The sequence below is a fragment of the Muntiacus reevesi genome, chromosome 12 (genome assembly GCF_963930625.1).
Source record: "Muntiacus reevesi chromosome 12, mMunRee1.1, whole genome shotgun sequence".
Taxonomy (NCBI): Eukaryota; Metazoa; Chordata; class Mammalia; order Artiodactyla; family Cervidae; genus Muntiacus; species Muntiacus reevesi.
The window spans coordinates 76,327,214-76,350,463 of NC_089260.1; the positions used below are offsets into that span (position 1 = coordinate 76,327,214).

At 52.6% G+C, this 23,250-nt stretch overlaps 2 protein-coding genes across 2 annotated transcripts in view; both read left to right on the forward strand.

The window, feature by feature from the left end:
* The window catches only part of GLI4 (GLI family zinc finger 4), a 413,072-nt gene that overhangs the window by 272,144 nt on the left and 117,678 nt on the right, over positions 1 to 23,250 (forward strand). The window lies entirely within an intron of this gene.
* Positions 14,172 to 18,127, forward strand: LY6E (lymphocyte antigen 6 family member E). The gene is made up of 4 exons (XM_065902958.1): positions 14,172 to 14,325; positions 16,690 to 16,790; positions 17,118 to 17,237; positions 17,318 to 18,127. Exons 2-4 carry the CDS (start codon positions 16,739 to 16,741, stop codon positions 17,536 to 17,538), a joined length of 393 nt encoding a protein of 130 aa, XP_065759030.1. The 5' UTR covers positions 14,172 to 14,325; positions 16,690 to 16,738; the 3' UTR covers positions 17,539 to 18,127.

Below are 23,250 nucleotides of genomic sequence, written 5' to 3' on the forward strand. Positions count from 1 at the left end.
TTTGCCCTTGCTTTAGGACAGAAAGCAGACTGATAAATGCTTCCAACCCCAAAGGTGACTTCTTAAAACAGTTTTCAAAAGGAGTGAGTAGTTTTTCCAAATTATCAAGAGATTTTTTTCCCGTGATTCCAAAGAGTGTAGTGATAGGTAGAGTCAGCTAAACAAATCGTTAGCTTGGAAATCCCACCAGGGGATCAAAAATAGAGAAGGAAACTTAGGGACTTTGGGGAGACAACAGTATGTTAATGATCACTCAAGACAGAGGTGGGAGGGACTTCCCCAGTGGTCCAGTGGCTGAGACTCCACGTTCCCAATGCAGGGGGTCTCGGTGTGATCCCTGTTCAGGGAACTAGATCCCACATGCTGCCACGGTGAGTTCACAAAGTGCAACTAAAGATCCCACATGCTGCAATGAAGACTGAAGAAGATCCCGTGCGCTGCACCAAGACCTGATGCAGCCAAATATATGAGTAATTTAAAAAAGAAAAAAGTAATGGGAAGATCCTGAAATAATGCGGACTTGCTTGACTCATAAAGCAGAGCAAGGCCTTTACCATCAAATCAAACAGGCTTGCCGACAACAAATCCACCTACTTGCTCAGTAACAAAAGCCTGCAATGCAGGCACAAGTAATGCCTCAAGGACATTAACAGTAGTGGAAAAATAAGGCCTACATCCTGCCTAGTGATGGGAACAGGTTAATGGCCCCTAGAATGCGATTTCTATGCCCACGAAAACAGTAGTTTAGGGAAAGGTGACAGTTCAAAATGAAAGACCCTCATTGCACTGAGCCCGGAAATAATTTTTCCATAGTGACTTGACAGTTCCGGATGCACAAGTTGAGTCAAATACTCCCCAGCCTGACATGTGGGAGGAATGGATGTTGGAAGACTTGAGGAAGCAGGAAGAGGTGGTCTTCCCCCCTCCCCTCTTTCCTTATACAACCCATAAGTATTTGGGGCAGTGCAATGCTCGCTGCCTGCTTGAAAGTGTGACAAGCGTCCTATTCTAATAACTCACTTCTCTGTCACTTTGCCTCTCACTGAGTTCTTTGTGCACTGAGACTTAAAGAACGAGCTCTCAGAGCCTCCTGAAACAGCACCTAGCAGTTTCTATAGGTCTTTAATTTCAAGACTAAGAATGTCTATCACAGACCCTGTATCACAGTGAGTGGTTTTCTCTATCATATTTCTGTGTCCTCTGTTATCTTTCTCAGAGGACCTGGGTTCTGTCTGATCAACCACCAGATACAAAGTTGCTCTTCTACATGGAATTAGACACACCAGCAGAAACCAGCCGTGTGCTTCCCAAGTCAGAGTGCTGTTCCCCCAGGCATGAAGGCTGGACAAGCTACACACAGAGGTGTCCTTCATAGATCACCATGACAACAGATGTGGCATCTAGTTTTTCCAGATTAGGCTCCTATGGTGTGTGTTTCTAGGCCCATCAATATGAGGTAGGCCACTAGTCTGAGAGGTCTCAGGCACACAGAGGACAGGCAGTGCTGGGTGGCCCCCAGGAACCCCCCAACATACCTACCTGTTGTTTTTCAGAGTGTGACAAGCTCAGGCACCAAATTTCACATCCCTGCTCCTGGTGCACCCAGGGCTGGAACAAAGGGGCAGAATTAGGCATGATTGAGTAAATCATAAACAGAAGGAGGTCCTAAGACCCCTCCTCAGGAAACCTCTGGAAGTCACCTCCTCTCTGGACACTGAACACTTAACAGGAGGGTGAGGGGAGTCCAAGCACCAGCTGTTGGCCACCCAGGGAGGTAGAAGCACCTGTCACCTGAGGACTCAGGTCCCCAGTGCCAAGCTCTGGCAACCAGAGCAGAAGGGATTGAGCCTTTCTCTGAGCCCTGCCCTGGAAACGGGCTTGCAAGCGCTTCCTTCCCTGCGCACACACACACACACACACACACACACACACACACTCACACACACACACACACCTGTAAGCAGCTTTTGACAGGAAGGCGTTCTCTGCAGGAAGTCCCTTTGGTCGTGTCATTAACCTTAAACCCCCTCTACTCATCTCTGGTATGAGAATATCTTTTGGATTTATTGATCACACAGTAACTTGCCTAACCTACTGGTTCTTTCTGTAATCAAAGAAGTATCAGTAAAATGAAGAGTAAGTAACTGATGACCAGATCTCTTCCCTGGCTTCCCATCAGTAATCTCTGGGACAAACTGAACAAGATGACATCTAAAGAGAGATGACAAGAAGTTGACAGGTCTATAGCAGTGCAGGATAGCCACAACTCTGACCCCCATCTCAAGGATTCACTGAGATTGCCTCCCTTCTTCCCTTTAAAAACCTCATGGTGGAGCAGTATCTTTGGAGGTGGTTTGTGGGGAACGTGGAGTCCACCATCATCCAACTTGCCAGCATTCTGAGCACAAGCAACTTTCCTTTCCACTAACAACTGCTTGTTGGGCATTGACTCTGGAGCAGCAAGCAGCCAGACCTGAGTTCGGTAACACACATGCACACACACAGCACACACACATCTGTCCAGATGCCCATATACAAACACATGCACACGTACGGATACACACACTCAGAGATTCACACATTTACCTACACACACAGAGACACCACACAAGGTGCACCTATGTGCAATCACTGACCCCTGCTGGCATTGGTCTCCTGGGATGTTTATAATCTTTGCTTTCTGAGTACAGGACTACCCCTCCCTCCTAGTCACCTCCTGACAGCACACTGCCTGGACTGCAGATGACATCTGGGGCTGTTTCAGCTATGTAAAATGTTTTTAATTTTTCATCTTTAAATCAGTTCGTATTGACAATGACGTTTCAAAAAATAATAGTTTCTAGAAACACTTCCCTCATCTTTTGCAAATGTTAACTTCTTCTGTTAATAGAACCACAGCACCATGACCAAAACAGGAACTCCGCACCGGTGCCAGACCCTCAGGCCCGACTGGAATCCCCTGCTGTCCCTCAGTCCTTCCCTTGGGTCCTGCACTGCAGCCCCATCCTGTCTCCTAGTCTTCTCACCTGACACACCCTCCCCCCAGCCCCCCACCATCCCAGAGGTTCCAGCTACTCCCAGCCTCCCAATGCCCATGGCTTACACTCCAGAGCTTTCTCTCCACCTTGTGCTGAGACCCTCAGATAATCATAACCCTCCCTGTTTGTCCTCCAGGTACCACCGTCACTGAGGTCCCAGGGCCCACCCCTTTACCCCCCACCAGACAGCACACCATGGGAATATCCAATTCTGCTGGGCCCTGGGACTCAGGCCTGCCTAGTGGCCACCTTGGGGCAGCTGGCAGACTCAAGTCTGTCTATCCTGCTGGACCCGCTGCCCAGCCAGGAACAAGAGCCCACAGCCTTCTCCTCCCGCTCTTCTGTCCAGGGATGACTTCCTCATATCTTTCCATGGCCTGGATTCTGGTCACCCATGGAGAGAGCCTCCCAGTATACAGGGCACTACAGGGAGCTGTGTGCTGTGTGCCTGTGTGTATCTGTGTGCCTGTGTGTGACTGTGTGCCTGTGTGTCTGTGTGCCTGTGTGTGCTGTGTGTGCAGTGAGCCTGTGTATGCTCTGTGTGTGTTGTGTGTGCTGTGTGCTTGTGTGTGCCTGTGTGTGACTGTGTGTGTCTGTGTGCTCTGTGTGTGCTGTGTGTGATGTGTGTGTCTGTGTGTGTCTGTGTGCTCTGGGTGTGCTCTGTGTGTGTCTGTGTGCTCTGTGTGCTCTGTGTGTGCTGTGTGTGATGTGTGTGTCTGTGTGTGTCTGTGTGCTCTGTGTGTGCTCTGTGTGTGTCTGTGTGCTCTGTGTGCTCTGTGTGTGCTGTGTGTGATGTGTGTGTCTGTGTGTGTCTGTGTGCTCTGTGTGTGCTGTGTGTGCTGTGTGTGTCTGTGTGGTCTGTGTGTGTGCTCTGTGTGCTCTGTGTGCTCTGTGTGTGCTGTGTGTGCCTGTGTGTGCTCTCTGTGTGCTGTGTGTGTCTGTGTGTGCTCTGTGTGTGCCTGTGTGTGCTCTCTGTGTGCTGTGTGTGCTGTGTGTGCTGTGTGTGCTGTGTGTGCTGTGTGTGTGCTCTGTGTGCTCTGTGTGTGCTGTGTGTGCTGTGTGTGCTGTGTGTGCTGTGTGTGCTGTGTGTGCTGTGTGTGTGCTCTGTGTGCTCTGTGTGCTCTGTGTGTGCTGTGTGTGCCTGTGTGTGCTCTCTGTGTGCTGTGTGTGTCTGTGTGTGCTCTGTGTGTGCCTGTGTGTGCTCTCTGTGTGCTGTGTGTGCTGTGTGTGCTGTGTGTGCTGTGTGTGCTGTGTGTGTGCTCTGTGTGCTCTGTGTGTGTCTGTGTGTGCCTGTGTGTGCTCTCTGTGTGCTGTGTGTGCTGTGTGTGCTGTGTGTGCTGTGTGTGTGCTCTGTGTGCTCTGTGTGTGTCTGTGTGTGCCTGTGTGTGCTCTCTGTGTGCTGTGTGTGCTGTGTGTGTCTGTGTGTGTCTGTGTGTGCCTGTGTGTGCTCTGTGTGTGCTCTGTGTGTTCTCTGTGTGTGTCTGTGTGTGCTGTGTGTGTGCTGTGTGTGTGCTGTGTGTGTGTGTGATCTGTGTGCTGTGTGTGCTGTGTGTGCTGTGTGTGCTCTCTGTGTGCTCTCTGTGTGCCTGTGTGTGCTCTCTGTGTGCTGTGTGTGCCTGTGTGTGCTCTGTGTGCTCTGTGTGTGCTGTGTGTGCCTGTGTGTGTCTGTGTGCTCTGTGTGCTCTGTGTGCTCTCTGTGTGCTGTGTGCTCTCTGTGTGCCTGTGTGTGCTCTCTGTGTGCTGTGTGTGCCTGTGTGTGCTCTGTGTGCTCTGTGTGTGCTGTGTGTGCCTGTGTGTGTCTGTGTGCTCTGTGTGCTCTGTGTGCTCTCTGTGTGCTGTGTGCTCTCTGTGTGCCTGTGTGTGCTCTCTGTGTGCTGTGTGTGCCTGTGTGTGCTCTGTGTGCTCTGCTTGTGCTGTGTGTGCTCTGTGTGCTCTGTGTGTGTCTGTGTGTGCTGTGTGTGCTCTGTGTGTGCTGTGTGTGTCTGTGTGTGTCTGTGTGTGTCTGTGTGTCTGTGTATGCTGTGTGTGCTGTGTGTGCTGTGTGTGTCTGTGTGTGTCTGTGTGTGTCTGTGTGTGTCTGTGTGTCTGTGTGTGCTGTGTGTGTCTGTGTGTGTCTGTGTGTGTCTGTGTGTCTGTGTATGCTGTGTGTGCTGTGTGTGCTGTGTGTGTCTGTGTGTGTCTGTGTGTGCCTGTGTGTGCTCTGTGTGTTCTCTGTGTGCTCTGCGTGTGCTGTGTGTGCTGTGTGTGCTGTGTGTGTCTGTGTGTGTCTGTGTGTGCTCTGTGTGTGTCTGTGTGTGCTCTGTGTGCTCTGTGTGTGCTGTGTGTGTCTGTGTTAGTCTGTGTGTGTCTGTGTGTCTGTGTATGCTGTGTGTGCTGTGTGTGCTGTGTGTGTCTGTGTGTGTCTGTGTGTGTCTGTGTGTCTGTGTGTGCTGTGTGTGTCTGTGTGTGTCTGTGTGTGTCTGTGTGTCTGTGTATGCTGTGTGTGCTGTGTGTGCTGTGTGTGTCTGTGTGTGTCTGTGTGTGTCTGTGTGTGTCTGTGTGTCTGTGTGTGCTGTGTGTGTCTGTGTGTGTCTGTGTGTGTCTGTGTGTCTGTGTATGCTGTGTGTGCTGTGTGTGTCTGTGTGTGCTGTGTGTGTCTGTGTGTGTCTGTGTGTGCTGTGTGTGCTGTGTGTGTCTGTGTGTGCCTGTGTGTGTCTGTGTGCTCTGTGTGTGACTGTGTGTGTCTGTGTGCTCTGTGTGTGTCTGTGTGTGCTGTGTGTGCACTCTGTGTGCCTGTGTGTGCTCTGTGCTCTGTCTACTGTGTGTGCTCTGTGTGTGCTGTGTGTGCTCTGTGTGCCTGTGTGTGCTCTCTGTGTGCTGTGTGTGCCTGTGTGTCCTCTGTGTGTGCTGTGTGTGCTGTGTGTGCTGTGTGTGCTGTGTGTGTCTGTGTGTGTCTGTGTGCTCTGTGTGCTCTGTGTGCTATGTGGACATGTGTGCTCTGTGTTTGGTGCTGGTGTTCTGTGCACAGGGTTGCTGGCCTCATGTGTGCATGCTGTGTGCTCAGTGGAGCTACAGCGCCGGGCATGCGTGAGGGCATGGCCAGGGCAGCCCTCCAGCTTCCTTTTCCCCAGAATGTTGCCCCACCCTGGGCCTGGTCCAGCCTGGGCAACAGAGGAGAGGCGAGGGGCACCAAGAGGTATGGGCAATTCCTTTGGCCCCAAGGAAGCAAGCTAGGGGCTGGGGACCCTATGTGGGAGGAGCCACCCCTGCCCACCCAAAACAGGAAGATCTAGGGGAGATTCCCCACCCACCTTCCTAGCCACTCCTGCAGGCGGGGGCGGGGGCATCCTCCGAGGCAGGAGGAGGCAACACCTGTGCTGCAGGGAGAGCCAATTCCCAGGGCCGCCCTCAGGGTCACAGAGCCTGGTCTCTTCTGGCCCCTCCACAGCCTCCCTCCCTTGGGGGGTGGTGGTAGATATGAAAACCCACTGGGAGCCGGGCAGCACTCACCCAGGATCCCTCGATCTCTGGTGAAGGGAGGGGAAGCAGGGACTCCACTGTGACTGTGCAGTGAGGCTGAGCAGTCAGCCTCCCCCAGAAAGGGGCTGCCAAGCTCAGCCAGGACAGGGCTGTGGGGGAGGGAGCTGGGCAGCGTAGAGGTGGGGCAAATTTGAAGGCCGGGACCCCTAGGAACTGAAGTTAGTGCCCTAAGCATGCTGGTGATAACAACTGACTTGGGAAGTAGAATCAAAAGCACAGTCTCTTGCAAACTCAGAACACCTGTGTGTGTGGATCGTGTTGTTGAATCAGCATTCACCAGAGTGCAGTGTATACCACAGGCCGTCCGCTAAGCTGAGAGACAGCAGAACTAGACAGGTCCTCTGCTCACATGGGTTCTCCAGATCCACAGTAACTGGCCCCCCACTTGACCTGCAGTGCTGACGCCAGCTCACCCCAAATTCACCTTGTAAAGGATTCAATGCCATCCCAAGTTAGCTCAGTTTTCAAGAGAGCATTCACCACGACCAGTTTTCTAAAGTGATTGTTCCAAGAAATGAGAGACGAGAAAGTTCCTTCCTTTCTTGCTCCAGGAAGAACAGGTTTTTGCCTTGTTTTAATGTGTGCCCCTTACGTGCAGAGAGCAAGGACTCTCTGCCTTCCTCTGTGCTTGTCCTACTCCTCAGTGCCATTCAAAGAAGCTAGGATCAAGCTCCCATCTAATTAAATCAAGTTCATTTCCACTTGACATGCCATTCCTTTTTGCAACTCAATGCTTTTATTACCTAAATAACTCTCTTTCCTATAGAGAGTTGTATTAATAATAAAGCATCTGAAAAATAAATGCCATGAACTGGGGCTTTGACCTTAAAGCAGAAATGGATAGAATAAAAAATATCAAGTACCTGCCACACAGCAAGAATTTATATGTATTGATCATAACGAAACCAACTGGTGTCATTCTAGAGGGCTCCGAAGCACTCCAGCACCATAGTCCTTTATGTCTCAGCACAGAAAAGAACTCAGCAAGAGGCCAAGTAATAGATAAAGAGTGATTTATTAGAATAGGACACTTGTGAGGTTTGTAATGGGGCAGATGAGGAAAGCAGCACCCGGAGAACTTACTGAGCTATAGTTCTATAATCAAAAGAAAAATATGGATGAGGCGGGGGGTGGCTGTGGGGGAGGGGGAATGGGAAGACCCTCTTTCTCTTGAGTAGATGTCATGCGTCCATCATCAGCTCCTCCTCCAGGTTAGGCAGGACAGTTTTCTCGTCCCTACATGGTCAAGGTAGGTCCACAAATTACTGTTTTTTATGTGTGCAGAGAGCATGGCCTAGGGGTCATTAATGTGCTGACCTCACAAGGCAGTTTGTGAGACTCATGCCACCATTATTTTCTTGTTTGGGAGGCATGTCTTGTGCTTCTATTGCATGATTTTGTCATTAAGCAAGCCTGCTTTCTTGAGTAATCACTACTTACAGGGTTCTCCCATAGAGAAAAACCTACTTACAATCCCCTAGTGGGATTAACTACGTAATCATCTACTTATCCCTTTACTGTAGCCCTAAGAAGCTGCTCCCCGGACTTGAAGTCCTAACATTCCCAGCAAATAAAATAACTCTCTACTGTCACATTGTGAGTATTTTTTAGTCAACAGTTTTGGTGACAACAAAGGGCCCGGGAGCAGACTCTTCTCCTCCGCCTGAGCTCCAAGAACAGCCAGAGTCTTGGGGTCAGTAGAGGCCCCCTGTGCCCATCTGCCTCCTCAGGGTCCAGACGGATGGACAGAGTCTCTCCTGGTTCTCAGACCTCCTGTACTGATTTAGGATCCCGAGTTTTGTTTGGTGGGCTAGAGCAATTACCTGCCCCGCTCTGTTGAGGTTACCGAGGAATACAAAGGACTCTGTTGAAAGAAACCGAGTTTGCTCTATTGTAGGAGGCTGAACAGTCTATGCTGAGTAGTTGGGTAAGGGCCTGATTTGACGCATTTCCTCAATTCATCTGCCTTACCAGAATTTGTTGAGATAAAAGTAAAGATATTCCATGAGAGCTTTGCTCTGAACAAAAGGGACAACACTCCTCCCCTGCTGGTTATGATTTTCCCAGGTGACTGAGAAATTTATGTGGGTGAAGACTGAGTCCTCAAAACATGCAGTTGTCACATAGGCAAAGCCACTCATTAATCAAAACACTTGCTTGCCCTGGAGCTGCAAATAAGAACTGGCCATTCATTCAGCAATTTGAGCAACCATGGTGGTCTTAGACTGCCAGAGATAGACTCTGAGACATGTAAGATGAGCTACAAGGCCTCTGGGGTGACTCCTGGAAGAATCAAGCTGACAAGCAGCACACAGGTCCATAATCTCACTAGTAATTTTATCCCTGATGAATTCAACACAAAATGTGAAACAGATCAATATTGTTTCATAGTTGCAATGAACATACCATACTAAATCAGGAGGAAAAAAATGTGAAACAGAATCTCTCAAAAACAAAACAAGAGGCAGCAGAAAATCAACTTCTGACTAACATCCTAGCCAGAGTAATGTACAACGTATATGGAGCTCATACTTGCAAGTACCTAGTTGGTGGTGGTGGTGGTGTTCAGTTGCTAAGTCACATCTGACTCTTTGCAACACCATGAATTACAGCACATCAAGGTTCCCTGTCCTTCACTAACTCCCAGACTTTCAAACTCATGTCTATTGAGTCGGTGATGCCATCCAACCATCTCATCCTCTGTTGTTCCCTTCTTCTCCTGCCCTCAATCTTTCCCAGCATCAGGGTCTTTTCCAATGAGTCGGCTCTTGGCATCAGGTGGCCAAAGTGTTGGAGCTTCATTTTCAGCATCAGACCTTCCAATGAAAATTCAGGGTTGATTTCCTTTAGGATTGACTGGTTTGATCTCCTTGCAGTCCAAGGGACTCTCAAGAGTCTTCTCCAGTACCAAAGTTCAAAAGCATCAATTCTTCAGTGCTCAGCCTTCTTTACAGTCCAACTCTCACATCCAGAGATGACTACAGGAAAAACTAGCTTTGACCGTATGGACCTTTGTTGGCAAAGGGATGTCTCTGCTTTTTAATATGCTGTCTAGGTATTTAATATGCTGTGTTGTCAAAGCTTTCCTTCCAGGGAGCAAGCATTTTTAAATATCATGGTGTCACCATCTGCAGTGATTTTGGAGCCCAAGAAAACGAAGTCTATCACTACTTCTACTTTTTCCATGAAATGATGGGACTAGATACCATGATCTTAGTTTTTTAATGTTGAGTTTTAAGCCAGCATTTTCACTCTCCTCTTTCCACTTCATCAACAGGCTCTTTAGTTCCTCTTCACTTTCTGCCATTAGGTTGATATCATCTGCATATCTGGCTCAGTCTCTTGTGGGGGTCAGTGCTTCATTGCCTGGGTCCTGGTGCACACAAGGTTTTGTTTGTGCCCTCCAAGAGTTTCTGGTGGGCGAAAAAGGTCTTAATGATGCAGATAACAATGATGATGTGGTCACTCATTAGAGCCAGACATACTGGAGTGGGAAGTTAAGTGGGCCTTAGGAAGCATTACTACAAACAAAGCTAGTGGAAGTAATGGAATTCCAACTGAGCTATTTAAAATCCTAAAAGATGATGCTGTGAAAGAGCTGCACTTAATGTGCCAGCAAATTTGGAAAACTCAACAGAGGCCACAGGGCTGGAAAAGGTCAGTTTTCATTCCAGTCCCAAAAAAGGGTAATGTTCAAACTACCGAACAATTGCACCTGTTTCAAACGCTAGCAAGATAATATTCAAAATCCTTCAAGATAGGCTTCAGCAGTACCTGAACTGAGAAATTCCAGATGTACAAGCTGGATTTAGAAAAGGCAGAAGAACCAGATATCAAATTGCCAACATCCACTGGATCATAGAGAAAGCAAGAGAATTACAGAAAAATATTTACTTCTGCTTCACTGACTGTGCTAAAGCCTGTGATTGTGTGGATGACAACAAACTGGAAAATTCTTAAAGAGATGGGAATACCAGACCACCTTACCTACCTCCCGAGAAATGTGTATGCAGGTCAAGAAGCAACAATCAGAACCAAACATGGAACAATGGACTGGTTCAAAATTGGGAAAAGAGTACATCATGGCCATATATTGTCACCCTGCTTATTTAATTTCTATGCAGAGTATATCATGCAAAATGCTGGGCTGGATAAATCACAAGCTGGAATCGAGACTGCCAGGAGAAATTTCAACAACCTCAGATATGCAGATAACACCACCCTAATGGTAGAAAGTGAAGAGGAACTAAAGAACCTCTTGAGGAGGGTGAAAGAGGAGAATGAAAAAGCTGGCTTAAAACTCAACATTAGAAAATTAAGATCATGGCATCCAGTCCCATCACTTCATGGTAAATTTTGTTGTTCAATCACTCAGTCATGTTTGACTCTTTGCAACCCCATGGACTGCAGCATGCCAGGCTTCATTCACCTTCACCATCTCACAGAGCTTGCTCAAACTCGTGTCCACTGAGTCTGTGATGCCATCCAACCATCTCATCCTCTGTCATCCATTTCTCCTCCTGCCTTCAATCTTTCCCAGGATTAGGGTCTTTTCTAAGGAGTCAGCTCTTCAAACCAGGTGGCCCAAGTACTGGAGATTCAGCTTCAGCATCAGTCCTTTCAATGAAAATTCAGGATTGATTTCTTTTAGAATTGACTGGTTTGATCTCTTTGCAGTCCAAAGGACTCTCAAGAGTCTTCTCCAACACCACAGTTCAAAGAGTCAATTCTTCAGTGCTCAGACTTCTTTATGGTCCAACTCTCACATCCATACATGACTACTAGAAAAACCATAGCTTTGCTAGACGTACCTTTGTCAGCAAACAATGTCTCTGCTTTTTAATATGCTGTCTAGGTTTGTCATAGCTTTTTTTCCAAGGAGCAAGTGTCTTTTAATTTCATGACTGCAGTCACCATCTGGCAAATAGAAGGGGGGAAAATGGAAACACTGGCAGATTTTATTTTCTTGGACTCCAAAATCACTGTGGACAGTGACTGCAGCCATGAAATTAAAAGACGCTTGCTCCTTGCAAGGAAAACTATGACAGCATATTAAAAAGCAGAGACATCCACTTTGCCGACAAAGGTCTGTATAGTCAAAGGTATGATTTTCCCAGTAGTCATGTATAGATGTGAGAGTTAGACCATAAAGAAGGCTGAGCACCTAGAACCGATGGTGTCAAACTGCGATGCTGAAGAAGACTCTTGAGAGTTCTTGGACTGAAAGGAGATCAAACCAATCAATTCTACAGGAAATCAACCCTGAACATTCATTGGAAGGACTGATACTGAAGCTGAAGCTCCAGGACTTTGGCCACCTGATGTGAAGAGCCAACTCACTGGAAAAGACCCTGATGTTGGGAAAGATTGACGGCAGGAGGAGAAGGGGATGACAAAGGATGAGATGGTTGGATGGCATCACCGACTCAATGGACGTGAGTCTGAGCAAACTCCGGGAGACAGTGAAGGACAGGAAAGTCTGGCATACTGCAGTCCATAGGGTAGCAGAATCAGACACACCTAGAAACTGAACAATAACAACTACATACATAGAAAAGAACTAAATTCCTAAACTTGGAATATCTGCTTTTCTTTAATTAAAAATGATCTTTTGAAGTTCAGACTACCTGCCCTTTGTTGCAAATTTCTATATGACATGGCACACACACACCCCTCGCCACCCTGGTGGAGTTCTCTCAGGGTTACTTGAGATGCAGACACCCAGGCTTCCTGCCTAATAAAACAGAACTCTCAACTTTCAGGTTGTGAATATCCTTTAAGTCCACAGGAGGGAGGGGAGAGGGAAAGGAAGCAGAGAGAGAGGCAGATGTATCTTCAGAATGACTAGATGCAGAAGTGGGAGACACACACCTGGCCATTCCAGCAGGTGTCAGGTGGGCAAGCAGCAAGTCCCCAGAGCAAGAGGTTGAAAGAGGGAGCCTGAGTTGTCCCTGCCCCCGCCCCCCAGGGCGGGGTGAGCCTTTAGGAAAGCCCCCTGGCATAACTTTGGTTGATGAGCCTGGCTATACCAAGCCTATGGATACCGGGCCTGGATATAGACCCAGAACTGTCATGGGTTCAAGGGCGTGGCTTTCTGAGTGCAGCAGGCTAATTAGGCCACCCCACCCCCACCCTATCAGACAAGTCCGACTGGAGTGTGGGCTGAAACCAAGCATCAAGCTCAAGAGAACCAGCTGGGCTCTTTGCCTCAGTTTTCAGGTTATGTTGGGTGTGGCCAGAGCTGGTGCAGTCCCTGCTCCCCAGACCTGAGACCCAGAAGGACACTAACCAAGGGCATGTGCCTGGGCCCCAGCGTTGTGTCGTTCCCAAGGATGTCATCATACCTGAACTGCGACATCTCAGGACACACAGAGTCTCACCTTCAGCCTCTAAGGAAAAAGCCCCAGAAGCCTCTCCAAGTTGATCTGTCCCACTCTCCTGTCACTTGGACATCACAGAAGACCACAGAAGCGGAGCCCCCACAGAACTCTGCACACACAGCCCACTCACCAGGTAATCACACACACTCACATCCACGCATAACCACATGGTGCCCAGGGTACCCCCACCATGCCCACAGGACTGGGCGCCTCTTACAGGGTCCCTCTTCCCACCCTGCCCCATCCTGACCACCCTGCCATCCTGCCTCAGCCCCTCCCTCTTGCCACCTCTCTCCGCGGGTGTGTGGTTAAGAAGCCACTTCTCCTGTGCCCTACCCCCACCCCCCACCCCCGTCACCATAAATGTCACCCAGAAAGGGTGTGAGAAAAGGTCAGGTGACAAAAAAAAAAACCAAAAAAACAGCTCCAACAGGAAATGTGCTATGAAAGTAAGAAGTGTGACTACTGGGGGCGCTCCACCTGCAGCCCCAGCGCAGGCAGGCAGGCGGTGCGCGGGTCTCCATCCGCCCCCCGCCTCCCCGCCCCCAGGAGAAGCAGGGGCAGGGCCGGGGCAACTACAGAAGCTGGCCTGGCTCACAGGCCCGGGAGGCGTCGGGCCAGGCCAGAGCTGCACACCGTGGATGCTCTGTGAACGGCTGTTGAAGCACAGGCAGTTAATGGCACCTGAGACAGAACACCAGAAAGGCACTGACGCCAAACCCAGGAAAGCCCGCTTCATTAAGGATGGTCCGGGGCCTCTAGGCTCCTCTGGGAGGGTCAGGTCCGGCTGGCTTTGGGACCCAGCCCACCCCAGCCGGCTGCAGTGGAGCACCCAGGAGGCTCACGTGTCCTCCTGGGCGGAGGGTTTAGACACCGGTGCGGCCGAGATCTCCAGCCGGTCCGCACTGTGGTCCATAACCACTGCCCCGAAACCCCCTCCTCCACCCCTGGGTCCTCATCCTGTCACCTCCCCCCACCATGGGACGGCTGACGGCCGGCGCGGGAAAGGCCTCCTCTCAGCCTCTTGGCCGCCCGCACTCCACTTTGAAAAAGGGGTTCTGGGCACCGCCGCCTCTGCCTCCTCGGCCGTCTCCCCTCCCCTGTGCTCCACCGGAAAAGTGTCAGGCCACCTGTGGGCCTCCCCCACCCCTGCCCCGGCTGCCGCGGGTGCGCGCGACGCCCCCGTCCCCGCCCCCGGGACCAGACTGAACCTCGGCAGCTGGCGCTGCGCTGGGGAGAGGGGCCGGCGGGCGGGGCCTGGGCGCCAAGCCGCGCCCCCCGCGCTCGAGCACCGCCTCTCCCGCCGGGACTGCGGGCTGCGGCGGGCTCCCGCTACGGGGCAGTTTGGGCTGCTACGCCGCCAGGCCGGGTACCTGCGTCCGCCGGCGGTAAGTCAGGGCCCGGCCGGCCCGGCGGCCCGGGGCGCGGGTATGGGGCCCTCCCCAGCGCGGGGAGGGAGCGGGCGAGTGAGACCCTGGGCAGGCAGGAGGAGCCTGCGGGAGGGAGGCTGGGGGTCGGGGTTGCAAGCGGCCGGGCCCCAGGGCTCGCCTGCCCGCCTGGCCCCCCCGCTGCCCGGCCCTCCCCAATATTTCCGACGGACGAGGGCGGGAGCGCATGGAGACTGCAGCGGGCTGGGTAGTCCAGGGTTGCGCAGGCGCCGGGGGCCCATCGCCCAACTCTAGGTTCCCCCACGACCCCTCACGTGAGAACTGGGGAGAGGCAGCCTTCCAGACTTGGGAAGGCTGGGATCTTGGCGGCTGGCAGGAAAGAGAGAGTTAACTGCCCTGGAGGGTGACCACGGGGACAGGAGCCCGCCACGGGAAGAGGTGAAAGCACCTTGTTTGGCATAAATTATGCAAGCACTGGAGATGCCTAGGAGCCCACTCCCTGCGCTGGGCCGCCCTTCCTTCCCTGGGGCCCCAGTACCATCTCCTACCTCTCTTGCCGGCGCAGAGTCACTGAGTGCCAGGCTTCGCCAGAGGTCAGCCCGGTCCGTGCGCCTGGCAGACAAGTACACAGTCCGCGATTGGCCGAACCCCACCCCCAAACTCACTGGCTCCTCTCAGGGCTCCTTTCCGCGTGACCCCACTAGTGTGGATACGTTAGTGTCCAGTGCCTGGACTCAGCCCGCTTGGGGGGAGGGGGAACCTGGCAGCAGTCAGTGGTGATGCTGGCCGTGCCAGCCGGGGCCGGCGGCTGTGGGCACCAGAGCTTCCTTCTGGACCGCTCGGAGCGCCTCCCGCGGGATTCTCACTTTATGGAGGAGGAGACCGAGACTTCTTCCTCCCTGAACTGCCTGGATCCGGGCACAGGCCCCAGGGGGGCTTGGCGCTGTTCTTGGACATCTGCGGCTCCTTCTCTGCGCCCCAGGACGTCAGCCCTTGGGCAAGACAGACCTGAAGCCCATTCTCGGGGTCTCCGCCAGCCCCTCCCAAAATCTGTCCTCTCCTTGGCATTCTCCTTCCTCCCAGTGCCTAGGAACTAGTGCCCTCCCCCACCCACAGCTCTCCCCTGCAGAAAGCACCAGACTGCTCCTCCCACACCATGCCTGAAACAGAAGTCCAGAACCCCAGCTGGTCTCATTCAGAGAGCTTTCTCCACCCCCTGCTAAGGATCTTTGCCCAAAGGAGTGTCCTGGAACAGGACAGCCCCCAGGGGCTTGCCCTCATCCGCCTGAGCCTGGACCTGTTCCCACTGGGGTGACTGGTGGCACACTGCTGGGTCCCCCTGAGCACCCTGCCCCACCCCCACCCCAGCCACCAAGAGCAGCAGATGCTTCTGCAGTCCTTGTCTTCAGTGCTGCCCCTGGACAAATGGGAGAGCCCTGTACTGGCGCCCCCAGCACAGAAGCTGCCCAGGGGATGCTCAGCTAGATAAGCCCTGTGCCCCCAGCCCAGCTCTCAGACTCCATGGTAGGCATGGCACTGGCCCCATGGAAAGTTCTGGATGCCGGTCAGCTAATATTACCAGCCACCATCCCTCCAGGGCCCTTGAACTCGAGAAACTGATAAGAGGCCAGACGAGAATTCCAAACAAGTCTTTATAGGTGCTGAAACTGCAGCACAAGGAAGCAAAAACAAGAAGTAGGTGCCCTCACCCGCTCCCCGAGAGGAGCTGCTTCCGTCCTGAAACGGAGTGACAACAGGGGCGGGTCTGTGGGGGAGGCAGGAGGCATCGTTTAGGTGGTCTGTCCCCCTGCTTGGTGCTGTGGGGGGATCCTGAACACCACCCTGCTTGTGCTCCCAGCACCTCAAAAATGTAGTTTGTTTGTGGCTTCTTGTATTCTTTTGCCCAAGGGGTGCATAGGCATTGTGATTTTTAGTCACTTGTAGTTTCTTTGTATTGTGTTGCTCACTGGGACGTTTGTCCAGGTGCAAGCACTCTGGTAGAGGACCCCAGGTCCTAGCCTGTCTCACCCACACTGCCAGGACCACAGGCAGGGCCCTCTCCCATTGCCTCCCTTTCTGGGAGATTCTGAAAACCCTAATGACTTCCCTTGTCTGACCTCTATCCCCGCCTCCCCAGCAGCAAGTGCCACAGACTTGAGGAAGGGTCTCAGCCAGGAGCCTATGCTGAGTGAGGGGTGGGTTCGGAATGGAGCAGAAAGACCCGTCTGCTCTCTGGCCTTGCTTCTGGCACCTCCCGCCCCCCATCTACAAAGTGGGGTCGCCAACTGTCCCCCAGGGCCAACGACTCTGACCCTGTTGGAAGAAGCAAGGCCCGCCCCCCAGCACACCGTCTCTTTGGAGCAGGGCTGACTTCAGCTTCCTGAGAGCCCAGCCAGACGCCTGTCCCTCCAGAATGAAGGTCTTCCTGCCGTTGCTGCTGGCTGCCCTCCTGGGCGTGGAGCGAGGTGAGGTGCCCCGGGCCCCAGGCCTCCAAGCCAGCCGTGGCCGTGTCACCGGTGCCCCTCACTGCCTCCCCGCCGCCCATGAGGCGTCACTCCTGCCCCCACCTTCCCTGGAGGCCTCAGGCCTGCCCCGACACTTGGACATCACTGGAACCCCTCCAGGGCCAGGGTCTGGTGTCCTTGTTCTTCCAGGTCTCCAGCCTGGGTCCCGTGTGCCATAGGGACCCCATCAGTGCCTGCACAAGAGGGGGTGCCCTCGAGCCTCTGGGTCGGGGCTGGGAGGGGTCACCGGAAGACCCCCTGGCCTGAGACCACACGTCCCTCCTGCAGCCCACTGCCTGATGTGCTTCACCTGCCAGAATCAGAAGAGCAACTGGTACTGCCTGAAGCCAACCATCTGCTCCGACACCGACAGTTACTGCGTGACGATGTCTACCTCCGCCGGCCTGGGTGAGTGCGGGTGCGGGGTGGCCAGGCTCCCCCAGCCCCCCCACCCTCCTCCACTCACAGCCTCCTTTCCCGTGGCACAGCGAACGTGGTGGACTTGGGCTACTCCCTGAACAAGTTCTGCTCCCCGATCTGCGGCACCACGAGCATCAGCTTCGGCGTGGCGTCCATGGGAACGTCCTGCTGCCAGAGCTTTCTGTGCAACATCAGCGCGGCGGACGGCATGCCGCGCGCCAGCACCCCCGTGCTGGGCCTGGGGCTTCTGCTCAGCCTGCTGGCAGCTCTGCTGCGGGCTGGACCCTGACTGCCCGGCCCAGGCTCCCAAAGCTCAGGAAGGAAGGAAAGCCCAGACCCAAAAGAACCTCAAAGCCGCCGCCTCTGACTCCTCACCCTGCTAGTCCCACCTTCTTGGCCCTGGGTCCCCACAGGCAGGCCTGGCCCCCTGTACCCACACCTGCCAGCTCCCCTTACCTCCAGATCAGCCTTGCCGGGGGAACCTGGGAACGGAGCCTGAGCGTCCAGGAGTCAGAACCGAATCCCAGGGACACGCTGGGAGGGGCTCCTAATCCCAGGCCCTCCCTGCCCCCAAGTGCAGAAGATGTGCTGTGTGGACAGGTGTGTGGTCCATGCGCCCAGCTGGGCATGTGTGAGTGTGTTTGGGGGAGAGATGGGGGTCAGAAGTGTGTCTGGAACCCTAAGTGCCAGCACAGAGCCCCAGTCCCTGGTATTTCTGCACATGTTCTTGTCATTTCACTCACTTAGAGGGTGGCCCTTTGGGGAGACAGGGCTTCCCCTGTTCCCAGGTCTAGGCTACCAACCCAGGAATCTGCTCCCACCCCAGATCCCACAGCCGCCCACCCCCTCCCTCCACCCCACACTCCTGCTGCTTCATTGCCTCAAATAAACACATTTCCACCCTTTACGGCTCTGGTGTGGCCCTCAGCTTGAGACCACCCCTCCCGTCGGGGTCCTAGTAGTGGGGGCAGCAGAGATCCAGAGCCTCAGGTGTAGAGGAGTCTGACAGTTCCCTGTGATGGGCCCCTACCCTGAAGCCCACTCGGAGGCCCTGGGGGAGAGGGGTCACCCAAGTTCACAGCTAACTGCCCTCAACTGGGTGGGATCATTTGATCCTCAGGACAGGACTGGAGTGGACAGGGAGACTGGGGCGGGGCAAGGGAGGTGGTCAGCCCAATTCTAGACGGGAGGCAGGACCCTACAGAAGGAGGGATGGGATTGGAAGGGAGGAGACCACCCGGCACATTCTGGGACTTGGGTAGGGCTACCTGGGCCAGTCGGGCTGCAAAGGACACACAGCATGGATGGGGGGGAGGGGGCGCGCAGGAGCCGAGTGTGGGGGAACAAGGCCCCTGTCTTAAGGGCATGTGAGAGGGACTCCCCTGGAGAAGGGCTGAGGTGCTTCTCCCTGAGCAGCAGCCCTCCCTGCTCATGCCTACTCCCCGGCAAGCCCCACTGTGGTCTTCGGCCAACCATGGACCCCTAGCGTCTGCTGTGGGGCCTGAGTTCTAAGCCAAGGGGATTCTTTTGATTAGGCTGGTGGCCCAGGAGCAGCGGATCCAGGACTGCAGGGTGGCGGGAGTGAGCGCAGCACAGCTTGGCCCAGGCTGACCAGAAGCTCCCATGTGCTTGAGTCCAGAGTCCAAGGATCACTGTGAAGCAGGGCAAGGCAGTGGTCACTGCGGGGTTCAGGCTCTGGCCCATGTCCTGGGCCCTGGTCACAGGGGCGGTGAGCAGCTCAGCACAGATGAGCCCTGTGACACCACGAATGCAGTGTCCTCATCATTGCCACCAAGGAAGACTCCAGCCAACACTTGAGGTTGGGCACCAAGGCAATGATAGAGCTCCAAGGAGGGATAAGAGGAGGAGTCTGCCCTGGGAAATCAGGGTGGTCCAGCAGGATGAGGAGGGGGAGGAGATCCAGGCCCAGCCTATGTATTGGGGAAGGATCTAGAAGCACATTACAGCAGTCTGGTTGAGACTCCAGGGTGGTAAAAATGTTGAGATTTGAGTGGGTCATTTGAGTGGGTTAGACCAGCATTAAAAACCAAAACAAGAAGCAATTAAAGGAGAAGAAATCAGAATGTCTCCCAGGAATTCTGGTTACCCCTGGAGTCCTGAGTCCTGAAAGCAGAAAGTTCAAGGACTTCCCTGGTGGTCCAGTGGTTGAGACTGCACATCCATTGCAAGGGGCACGGGTTTGATCCCTGGTCGGGGAACCAAGATTTCACATGCTATGCGGTGCAAAAAAAAAAAAAGCAAAGCCAGAATGCTGCTCCCCACCAGTCCTGCTCCACAAGGGTTAAATTGCAGCCCGTTGCAGCCATCCAATGGGGAGCACAGGAGGACGCCGTCTGTGTTTTGGATGTGCACTCTAGGTAGCAAAGATGTGGGTCTAAGGAAAAATTTCAATGACCCCCAATTCTTGCATCTTGCCATACATAGAAAGCACTAAAATCATTACCATGAGATGTCTGTCTTTTGTGATTAGCTGTAATCTACCTGATGTGAAGAGCCGACTCTTTGGGAAAGACCCTGATGCTGGGAAAGATTGAGGGCAGGAGAAGGGGGTGACAGAGGACAGGACGAGATGGTTGGATGGCAGCACCGAGTCACTGGACACGAGTTTGAGCACGCTCCAGGACACACTGAAGGACAGATGTGAGGTCACAGGCAGGAAGGCTAGGGGCCCAGAGGAGATGGGCCGCAAGTGTCAGACGCTTTTGGAGAAGGCAATGGCACCCCACTCCAGTGCTCTTGCCTGGAAAATCCCATGGATGGAGGAGCTTGGTAGGCTGCAGTCCATGGGGTCGCTAAGACCGGACACAAGTGAGCGACTTCACTTTCACTTTTCACTTTCATGCACTGGAGAAGGAAATGGCAACCCACTCCAGTGTTCCTGCCTAGAGAATCCCAGGGACGGGGGAGCCTGGTGGGCTGCTGTCTATGGGGTCACACAGAGTCGGACACGACTGAAGCGACTCAGCAGCAGCAGCAGTCAGGCATTTTTATCTCTCTCTAAAGCAGCAGAAGGAAACAAACTACAAGTGTGAGATTTTTTTCCCTTCTCTATACAAAATTAAAAGGAGGTTTCTTTTTAATTTCTCTGTTGCCATGATGATACCTGGTTCCACCTGAACTTAACTTTTATCAAACCTTGAGCTAACCAATGCATTTTTCTTATGGAAATGTTTTCCTTAAGTATTTAACATTTCCTTAAATGTTTTCCTTATTTATTCCTTAAATAAATTATGTATTTCCCCTAGACTCTCTTCAAGTCACTTTCCACCTAAGACTCAGAATGATAATGACTCAACAAACCAGTATGTTTTACTCATACAAATGTTCTCGTAATCTATGTTAATGAAACTATATATTTGTATGGAAATCTGCCTTTCTTCAAGATTCATATCAATCATTTAATGGCCCTGGATGACTCACCTGGTGCCACTGTTATCTCAATGCCTGTTGTGGGTGAGGGGCCTTTCTGTAATTAGCAGCCTGCTAGTAGGTATATTTTTCAAAAGGAAATGGCAGCCCACTCCAGTGTTTTTGCCTGGAGAATCCGATGGACAGAGGAGCCTGGGGGGCTGCAGTCCATGGGTCGCAAAGAGTTGGACATGACTGAGCGACTGAACAGGAACACTTGACGATCTGTGTTTCCCAATCAGAGGGATTCAGGTAGATCCTAGTTCCTCCCTACCTTTTCAAGACATTTCCTCAGAGCTACTGAGAACCCATCTCCCAGGCTAGAGTCCTGAGTAAAGTCCTGGAAAAAGACTGAAACTGTGTAAGCAGATAGGTTAGGGAGTCCCTGGAGAAAGAGTCAGGAATGGCTTTCTTGACATAAGAAAAGCCATTTTGTGATCTAAGCCTGGTCACAGCGCTTGCCCTTGAACACGGTCAGTAATCAGTGATCTTCAGGGGACAAAGGAATGCTGGGACAGAGGAAAAGCAGTCAAACAAGAGTGCAATGATAACATAAAGCAGGGTCCTAGTTCCTCCTCAAGGGAAATACATAATAATATGTCTTTGAGTTTTGTAGGGCTCCCCAGGTGCCACTAGTGGTAAAGAACCCACTTGCCAATGCAGGAGATGTAAGAGACTCAGGTTCTATCCCTGGGTTGGGAAGATCCCCTGGAGAAGGGTATGGCAACCCACTCCAGCATTCTTGCCTGGAGAATCCCATGGGCAGAGGAGTCTGGTGGGCTACAGTCCATAGGGTCCCAAAGAGTCAGACACGACTGAGCGACTAACACTTTCACTTTGAGCTACGTCATCCTTTTAAAGCTTGTGCCCTGCCTACTTCCCTCCTGTTTTAAGACCAGCAGGGCTGGGCAGTGCTGGTGACAGGGACAGAGTGAAGAAACGAAGTAGGTGATTAAACAGTTACTTGCAGTAAGGGAGCATAAGTAAGGAAAAAAGTATGGGAGACCTCTGTAAGTTAATGATCACTCAAGAAAGCAGGCTTGCTTAGCAACAAAACCAAGCAGGCTTGCTTAGCAACAAACCACGTAGCAGAAGCACAAGACATGTCCCCAAACAATGGTGGAATGAGACTCACATCCTGTTAAATCGACTTTTAAAAAATGCACAATGTGACAGTTTCAAGTGATGTTTTATTTGGGGCAAAATGAGGACTGCAGCCCAGGAGACAGCACCTCAGATAGCTCTGAGAAACTGCTCCAAAGAGGCAGGTGGGGAAAGATCAATATATAATGTGATTTTGGTGAAGGGGAGTTCCTGCAATCAAGCACATATTTTTGCAGGTTTCACTAGTCATGAGAAGCAGATGTCACCATGATGGAATTTAGTGCTTTTCCAGATATGAGAAGATGCAAGAATTGGGTTGATAATATCAGCTCCTGAAAACATCTTACTGAAGATGGCAGTTTCCTGAGGGTATAGAATGCCTCATTCTTGACCTCCACCCTAAAGTCCTTCAGGGAGTGTTGGAGGTCAGAAGCTGCAGCAGCACATGGTTTAACCCTTGTAGAGGGAGATGGCTAGTGCCAATTTGTAGTTGATAGCGACCGCCTTTTTGGCCCTTTTGCACATTTCCATAGCACCAGGACAATCCCAGTTCAACAAGAAGACTTCTCTGCCAGACGTGGAGAAGGAGCTGATGAGGAAAGTTTGACATCTACTCAAGAATGAGTAATAAGATGGTCTTTTTTCCCTTCCCAACTTCTTCTACATTATAAAAAATGCAGTCCACCCAGCTTTCATGGCAAGGCCCCCTTGCCTGCCCGCTAGTATCCCTCACAGTGTCCTACACTAACAAGCCTCTGCCCTTCCTGTCCCTCTGCCTCTCGCTGGATTCTTTCTGCACTGAAGACCCCACACTCGACTGAGTCCTGAAACACAGGCCAGAACAGAGGAAGATGCCCAGCTGGACGTGGCCATCACAGTCAGGGGACACTGGGAGTCCGGCGGCAGACGGCAGTGGAAGGACAGCTGTGTAACCAACGCTCTGTTCCCGCGCATGCTAACCCCAGCTTCCATATCTGTGCAGGGACTATTTTGCAGGTGATAATAGTCTGTTATTACTCTACCCACAACTACACCGAGAGATGAAAAGCAGGGCTCAGCGCTTCGAAGCCTCCTGGTGACTGTGACCCTTGGAGACCTCCTGGGAGCAGCTGATGGTTCTCTCCATTCCTGCCGCCCCTCCCCCGTGTTGGGGGAGGCTAGGAGGCCCAGACTCCGCAGGAGCGGAGGGAGGCTACCGAGGGAGGATGCGGAGGGAGGCTGCAGGAACGGAGGGAGGCTGCAGGAGCGAAGGGAGGAGCGGAAGTGGGGCTGGGCGGGGGAGGGGCGGGAGGAGGAGCTCAGGGCTCTGAGTTTCCATTTCCCACAGCCCGAGCGAGGGCAGGTAGGGAAGGGAGGGGCAGGGGAGCCCCAGGAGCGGAAGGGGAGAGGAGGGGGAAGGACGGCATCTCTCGGGCTCTGCTCAGGACCGTCTCTCCCCCTGGCATCTGCCCAGGCGCAGCGCTGTCCA

Coding starts and splice junctions, on each gene's coding strand:
- LY6E (XM_065902958.1), top strand. CDS start 16,739: ATGAAGGTCTTCCTGCCGTTGCTGCTGGCTGCCCTCCTGGGCGTGGAG. Junction 16,791..17,117: donor CCTCCTGGGCGTGGAGCGAG/GTGAGGTGCCCC, acceptor TCCCTCCTGCAG/CCCACTGCCTGATGTGCTTC. Junction 17,238..17,317: donor GTCTACCTCCGCCGGCCTGG/GTGAGTGCGGGT, acceptor CCCGTGGCACAG/CGAACGTGGTGGACTTGGGC.